Source organism: Charadrius vociferus, unplaced genomic scaffold, assembly GCF_000708025.1.
Source record: "Charadrius vociferus isolate BGI_N301 unplaced genomic scaffold, ASM70802v2 scaffold285, whole genome shotgun sequence".
In the NCBI taxonomy this organism is placed as follows: domain Eukaryota; kingdom Metazoa; phylum Chordata; class Aves; order Charadriiformes; family Charadriidae; genus Charadrius; species Charadrius vociferus.
In genome coordinates this window covers 1,773,028-1,781,413 of record NW_009648470.1, presented here as the reverse complement: position 1 = coordinate 1,781,413, position 8,386 = coordinate 1,773,028, and the positions used below count along the sequence as shown (strand labels likewise).

General features: G+C 37.8%; 1 protein-coding gene across 1 annotated transcript in view; it reads right to left on the bottom strand.

Annotated features, from left to right (window-relative positions):
• Positions 1-8,146, bottom strand: part of PCDH20 (protocadherin 20) — a 117,120-nt gene extending 108,974 nt beyond the window's left edge. Inside the window, exon 1 of the mRNA XM_009885652.1 lies at positions 8,115-8,146. Coding sequence (XP_009883954.1) covers positions 8,115-8,146 — 32 coding nt within the window. The remainder of the gene's footprint in view (positions 1-8,114) is intronic.
• Between the last annotated feature and the right edge of the window lie 240 nt (positions 8,147-8,386).

The following is an 8,386-nucleotide window of genomic DNA, read 5'->3' as shown; positions in this document are numbered from 1 at the left end:
TACATATAATGAAAAAAAAAAAATCTAGAAAAAACCTCCAGGAACACGCAGAAAACCCACATTTTGTTTTGCAGATCTCCACTACTCATTTGAAAAATTCATGTCAAATTCAACATTTACTATAGCTCCATATTGAATTAATCCCATTGGTGGTAAAATTATTTTAATGAGTAGATACCAAATTATGCAAAACTTTAGTATTTGTCTTGTTAATATTTGTTTGTTTATTTTAAAGCAACTCATGCAATTGTTGCTAAAACTAAAAAAACAAACAAAAAAAACCTTTAAAGCTAATCATCATATTTTAGCCCTGCCACCTCATAACAAATTATTTCCCTAAAATTTTAGTTTGTTGTTGTTTTTCTGTCAGTAAGAAAATAAATAAATAATAGGCAAATAGCCAGTAATTTTACCTCTAAATTGCCTAGCAGCAAATTTTAAAATATCTTGACCTTATTTATTTTAAAATATTTATTTTGACCAATCAGTTTCTTGACACCATTTTATGGAGAAATATTTAGCGTTGAACAAGTTTGCCTTCAATGTATCAGGTCTATGATGGAGATCAGTGTTCTGCTTTAAACATTTAAGTTTACAGGTCTGAAACTCAGTTTTTGAGGCCATTCATGAAAGAGTCAAGATTCAATTCACAATTTCAATGAACTTATTTTGAGTAAACTTATTTATTAAAATGTTCGTGAGACATGAAGTCAGCCGTAGGTGTAGTCAAGCAAGTTGATTTATAAAGTCAAATGAATATTCATGGTCAGCATTTTGTACGCTGTGCTCTCAAATCAACCTCCTGCTGCCAAGAGAAGCCAGTGGAACAACAAGTACATCTTGCAGTGTGCTCAGAGACTCCTACTTCCCTCTCTTGCCTAATTAGTGCAATTGTTTAGTGAAACCTGAATGCTCAGTATCCAACGAAAGACACTTCTATTTACCTTCAGACCGCGTTTCTCAACATTTTTTTTTCTCTTTGACACAGACTTCTCATTTCAGCCAGTTTTCAGAAGATAGCACAGTGAGCTCACAATGAAATCAGCCACAGGGAACAAGGTTTGCTTTGTTTTAACCATGACCTCCTACATACATAGTCCCCTATGTTCAATGTATGACCTACAGATATTTAGCTGAACTTATGGATGCGTGAGACCAGTCAAGCATGTGGAATAGTACTCAAAGATAAATGACAGACTGGCGAGAACATTTATACTATTCAAAGCAAGATGTTAACAGGAATGCAGAAACACAGGTGAGTTACAGTCAGGGCTTTTGAGTTTAAGCTGAAAGCAGACACATCTCTTTCCCAGGATTCAGACTTACAACCTGTCATGCAGTAAGAAACTAAAGTCAGACCACCAGTGTTTTCATTTCCTGCTAACTTCTCCTATTTCTCTTCCTCTCCACCTATATACTAGCAGATAACCCTCATTTACCTGACTTGTAGTATTGGTTTGAATAGAATCATAGAATCATTGATTGGTTTGGATTGGAAGGGACTTAAAAGAATCATCTAGTCCAACCCCCTGCCATGGGCAGGGACACTTCCACTAGACCAGGTTGCTCAAAGCCCCATCCAACCTGGCCTTGAACACCTCCAGGTGTACCCACAACTTCTCTGGGTGACGTGTTCCAGTGTCTCACCACCCTCAGAGTAAAGAATTTATTCCTTATATCTAATCTAAAACTAACCTCTTTTAGTTTAAAACCATTAGCTCTTGTCCTATCAGTACAGGCATTGGTAAAACGTCTCTTTCCATCTTTCTTATAGGCCTTCATTAAGTATTCAACAGCCACAATAAAGTCTCCAAGTAGAGATATCCCTACTTAGGAGAAAGCGGCTGGAGACACTTTATGAAAAGCAGTTCTGAAGTGAATGTGTCTTTCTTACTCTTTCTCATCTTATCTATTTAAGTTTGCTTACAGTATTCACTAGAATAAAATCTCAGTCTCCTATAGGAGCATGCTAACCAGCAAGTTATCAAGTCATTTTCTCTTTGCTGCAGTAAATATTTAATCAAATACAAAATCTTATAATGGTGAAATTGAAAGTATGTCATTGGCACAAGTAACTTGAAACATTATGGTTAAAACACCCCAGTGGCTGAGGAATTCTCTTAAGTGGGAAGAGCATTACGAGGAATTCTTCCCACACCACAAAGAGCCGGAATCTGGGTCTGGGTACATTGTCTTCAGGTAATATTCTAGGTGACAATTTTTTCAAAAGACAAGCCCATGTTTTGAAAAAAAATTCCAAATCACACATCACAGATAAGGTACTTAGGGCAATACCTAGACTAGAACACCTTGCTGAATGGTTTTAGATAGTCTGCCAGTTGGTATGTTGTGTTGGAAATTGTGCAGGTGTTTATAAAATGGCACAAATTGAGGGACCCTCACTAGTAGAAATGTAACAGCTTAGGTAACGTGTATGTTTCCAAGCTTAAGTGGCAGGTATTGAGGGTTTCTGAAAAACACTTTACATGAAGTCATCAGTTTGGGAAAATGATCTCTAGCCAACTGTGCAAAAAGTCTAATTTCTACAAAGTTTAGGGATTTCTTCTTCTGTAGCTGACTGGTGTGATCACAGCACACAGACTTTTGCTCTGAGTTTCAGCTGGCACAATGCTGTGCCTCATGGCTCCAAGACATAATTATTTTCAATGTGTATTTTTTTAAAATCAAACATGTCTGTGTGAATGCTATGTTGAAACTCAGAAGCCTGGCTTTTGTTTATAGCTCGAAAATGTAGAGATGTATTTTGTGTCCAGGTGTCAGAAAATAGAAGTTAGGGACCCTGACTGCAAAATTTGGTCGTACAGTGTTACAAGACTGCGTAGGATAGAGAAATACAAGTCTATTGAGATAATTTCTCCTGTCTTTTGTGAGGAATCCCTAGAATGCACTATCTGGTGCATTGTGCTAAGATACTGTCTTTAAGAAAGACACTTGGAGTGCTCCAAAACAGTCAAGAAGCACAATACCAGTGCTTTAGTGTGATGATCAGGTTTCAGAGTTCAGGTTTATTCACTGGCCATCTTTCATTCAACATTGCGGGTACTCTTTTTTTTGGCATGAAATAGTTGCAAATGAAAGAGGGAGAAATCGAAGTGAAATTTTGCCTCTGTGATAAAATTATCAACACATTAGACTAGTCTTGTTTCATTTTCAGTTTCACCAACAGAAGATCTAACTATATATTTAACTATATCTCCAGGTAACATAGCCTCCATATAACTTTGCTCTTATGGCTGTAGTTTCCACAAAGCCTAGACAGGACGTTTCATTTTGAAAATAACACCTCTGGTGGCATTCACTCGGAGATTAAGGTACTGAAATGTAGCTGACTTTATGCAAGTAACTTTATATGAGCTACTATATAAATCCAATTAAAAAACCTAATTTATTTTCCTAAATGTATGTGGCTACTGCCATTTGAGATACCCTCTGATATCACACATATCATAGACAGAGAAAGCAAGGAAACTCATTCCCTTCCAAGCAGTTCATGTGAGCTAGTGCATCTCAAATATGGTATGTAAAGGCAGCTTAAACAAGTCAGTGCCAGATACTCAGAACAGTTTAGATGACTGTCTACATTTGTATTAACACTGGTGGCTAGTGTCATGTGAGATGAAATGTGGGTATCCACTGGATCTCCAGGTTCCATTTCAAGAAGGTAAGAATTTTCCCTTGGGTTCTGTGTAATACCTGCCAGTCCTTGCCGATGTTGGAGGCACCTCAGTCAGCATCAGATATCCATGCTTAGACAACTGAATTGAAAGCTAGGTGTCTATACCTTTCTCAACAGAATACCTGTATGGACTCCATTAACTATATTGACTAGGTTTTCAGTGCTATAAAGGGAGATTATTGAGCTAGTTCATATGGAACTTACATGTAGGTACCACAATCTTGTACCAAATCCCATTTGTTATGCTTGTATTATGCACAGTTTGTTTATTTTGTGAAAGGGTGTCAACTTTACTTAAAAGCTAAATTTTAACTTAAAAGTTGCTAAAATGTTGAAAATAACAACATACACTCTGTACTATAAAATATTAAAAGAAATGAACCCCAGATAAGAGAAGTAAATGTAAATACCCCACTAACTGAACACAGTAGTAAGTTCTGAAATAGTGGTTCTCTTTCTAAAATACCAATGATTTTACTCCACACTTGTGGTGGGTTGACCCTAGCTGGATGCCAGGTGCCCACCAAAGCCACTCTATAACTCACCCTCCTAAGCTGGACAGGGGAGAGAAAATATAATGAAAGAATTGTGGATCAATATAAGGACAGGGAGATCACTCAACAATTACTGCCATGGGCAAAATAAACTTGACTTAGGGAAAAAAAAGTACTTTCATTTATTACCAATCAAAGGCGTAGTATAGTAAGAAAGAAAAACAAATCTTAAAAACACCTTCCCCACACCCCTCCTTTCTTCCCAGGCTCAACTTTACTCTCAAGTTTTCTACCTCTTCCTCCTCTCGAACGGTGCAGAGGTATGGGTAATGGGGATTGTGGCCAGTTGATCACATGTTGTCTCTGCCGCTCCTTCCTCCTCAGGGACAGGACTCCTCATACTCTTCCCCTGCTCCAATGTGAGTTCTTCTGACAGGCTGCAGCTCTTCACGAACTGTTCCAGTGTAGGTCCTTTCCACAGGGTGCAGTCCTTCAGGTACAGCCTGCTCCAGTATGAGTCCCCCACAGGGTCACCAGTCCTGCCAGCAAACTTGCTCCAGTGTGGGCTCCTCTCTCCACAGGTACTCAGGTCCTTCCAGGAGCTTGCTCCAGCGCTGGCTTCCCACAGGGTCACTGCCTCCTCTGGGCATCCACCTACTCTGGCATGGGGTTCTCTATAGGCTGCAGGTGGATATCTGCTCTACCATTAACCTCCATGGGCTGCAGGGGGACAGCCTGCCTCACCATGGTCTTCACTACAGGCTGCAGGGGAATCTCTGCTCTGGTGCCTGGACCACCTCCTCCCCCTCCTTCTTCGCTGATCTTGGTGTCTGCAGAGTTGTTTCTCTCACATATTCTCACTCCTCTCTTCAGCTGCAATTGCCCCATTTTTTGTTTGTTTGTTGGTTGTTGTTTTTTTTTTCCCCTTCTTAAATACATTACCCTAGAGGCACTACCAGAATTGCTGATTGGCTCGGCCTTGGCCAGCAGTGGGTCCATCTTGGAGCTTGCTGGCATTGGCTTTATCATACATAGGGGAAGCTTTTGTCAGCTTCTCACAGAAGCCACCCCTGTAGCCCCCCCAACTACTAAAATCTTTCCACGCAAACCCGATACAACACTTCTTTGTTTATCTTATTGCTATTTATGAATTGGAGGAGCTGTGCTCGCCCCATTCTACAGAACTGGATCAGTAGGCTGGGAAATTGTGTTGCAATGGAATGTTATTAGGATACTAAAAATTGATTTGGTCTATGACTTTTTAGAGAAAACATTCAAATACGACATAATGGTACTAAAAATTTTCAGTGACTAAAAGTGTGTATTTTTCACTTTTATGGAAAATATTTGTGAATCATCCCAAATGCAAAACAGGCAATGGTAGAAAGGTGTGCTTTAAAAACTTTAAAATTTGTCATTAAAAAAAGAGTCAGATCTTCATCTTCCCAAAGCTCGAGGTACAATCATAGTTTATCATTTACTTGGCAAGGCCAAAAGTTAATAAAAAAATGTAAAGAAATCTATAAAGTCAAAATGAGCTGATAAATTCACCAATATATTATCTTTAAAATAAATATGCGTTTTAACAGTCATGTATATGCAGATCATATGAAATTAATTTCATAGTATTATTAGCAACAAGAGACCTTATTTTCATGCACTTATATGTTGATGGTTCTTAACATGCCAGTGTAACCTCTGCCCTTTTTTTTTTCTCTTTGTTATTTGCCTCTGTATGAAATTAGTGTTACTTTTGGAAATAGATACACTTTTTTCAGTCAACACTTTTCCAACTCTAGGGCAAGATTCTGAACTGAACAGATGTCAAAGAGAAGACAACCATAACACATGAAGACAACCACAACTCATGAAGACAACCATAACACACAAATAGAGCAGAACAGATACTCACAACAGCATGGTCTCTGTCTCCCTCTCACACAGGCACACTAGAGTACATTAAAATTAGTTTTCATGGAATCATAAAGCTGGAAATGATCTAAAATATCTGCTTAGCCCATCTTTCTGCTCCAAGGTAATATCAACAATATCTACATCACTGTTGGTGGATGTTGTCTAGTTGATTCTTAAACACTTCCACAATAGTGCCTCCAAACCTCCCCAGACGCACTATTTCAGAGCTTTATTATCTTGCCATTATTTTTTTCCATTGACAGTGATAATTCAAGGCTATTTATGAACTACCATATCCCTACTTTTAGTTCTGTAGAACTTCTAGCTAGAGTTGTTTGCTCTCCATACCTGTGCAGTTATTTCTGCCTAAACTTAGTGTATTTCATGTAACCTATAGCCATGTAAAATTCCACCCCATTTTTCATTCATTTGATATTTAAAAATAAACTTTTTAATTCCATTCCTGTCCTCTAATCTACTTGCATCTTATCCTAGCTTGATAGCAACTGCAAAGCTAATAGTCATATTAATGGTTTAAGGTCATTAAGTCAAATACTGAATAGCAGCTGTGCTGGGACAGAACCATAAGGAATTTCATTTGGTAAATCTTTCCACTTTGACAGTGAATCATTAATATTCTATGATGTATATTTCCAACTAGTTTTACAATCATCTTATCATGCATGCATTTAAACAATCTTCTTTAGCTTGCATGTGATGCTGACATGCAAAATGACATCAAAAACTTTACTGGAGTCAAATATACAACTCTAGTATATTGTTTCCTTTTTGCCTGTAAGGCCTGTTACATTATCCTAGGAAGAATTAAATTGGTTTGACATGATTTGCTCTTGACTAATCCATGTTGGCTGTTACTTACGGCGGGTCTAAAGAGCACTGACTAAAAGGCTGTGACTTGTAAAATCAGAAGAGAGCTTGTCATTAGATGACACTGCCCAAAACATCTTGTTGTTTCTTTTAGTAAGGCTTAGAAAATGCCATCTATTCCAGGGATATTGTGACAAAAAATGTCACCTGGCATCATACCTTGATTAACTTGATTTCCTCTATTGAACTGATATAAATGAACACAGAATAGTTTTAAATTACTTGGAAAGCTGAATGATGCTCTTTTTAGTCTCAGTAGTAAACTGAAATTAAGCTAGTGGCACTGTTAGCATGACTAAGGTAGCAGGAACCGGCGTTCAATGAATGTCAAATTTTTAAATTACTTATATACGAGGGTGCCAATGAAAAAAAGAAAAAGATCCCAAACCTTGCTGCTCACAAAAATAATTCAGTTAACTAAAAGTATATCTGTTCTTTTCCTTTGTTACGGCACAAATTTAAAAATGTCAAGCAAATTATTTGTTTCCTTGTTTCCCCATGTCAATGTGGGGACTAATAAGCAAGGAGCTGTTCTATGTGGAAGAATCCATTAACTTATTTTTGGTTCTCATAAATACACCTGTTCTCTACGCCTTGTATATCAGCTGGGAAGGATATTTGATCTAAAGCAGAGAAACCTGTGGGATGATATTAAAGGACAGATATACAATATGTATACATAAAAACTTACATAAGGTCTGTCAAGTGCAATGACAAAGACAAGATTCTTTATGCACTTTTATCTGTGTGAGCACAGTGGATAAAGTTCTAAAGCTTCAGCAGGGCTTTATAGATAGGTAATATCCATATGTAAGAGCCTGAGGCCATCAAATTTAGTTTTTATCATTCCTGTTGTAAGTTAAAATTTAAAATAAAGGCTTTGATGGTGCTGCCAGGTGTACTAAAACGGCTAGGTACCAAGAATCATGCATTTGGGAAATGAGATCCAAGTTTAATTTCTTCTTCCCAATCCTAAATTGTATCTTCTGAGAAAATGCGGAAAAAAAAAATGTTTGAAGGGAGAAGAGTTGAAAGAATGGTTTCAAACTTTATTTAGAGCCTAGAAAACTAGACAGAGAAAAATTGTTGTTGTTCAGTGGATTACCAGTTTATCAGCTTACCAGCATTTTGCATCCATGAAATGAATCCCCATGTTGCCGCTTGCCAATATTACATCTATGTCAGTCACCAGTACATAAAATCAGCTGCATCTGACCTTGATCTAGTTGAGAGTTAGCCTCCTGACACAGGCAAGAAGCAAACTTATTCCTTAGAAGGCAGTGTTCCTCTGGTCTGCAAGACCTGTAGATCTGGATGGACAGTTTTCCACCCTTCATAGTCTACATTGGTGCTCAGCAGTCCCCTATGATGTGTAAATACTCTTAGGAAGTGC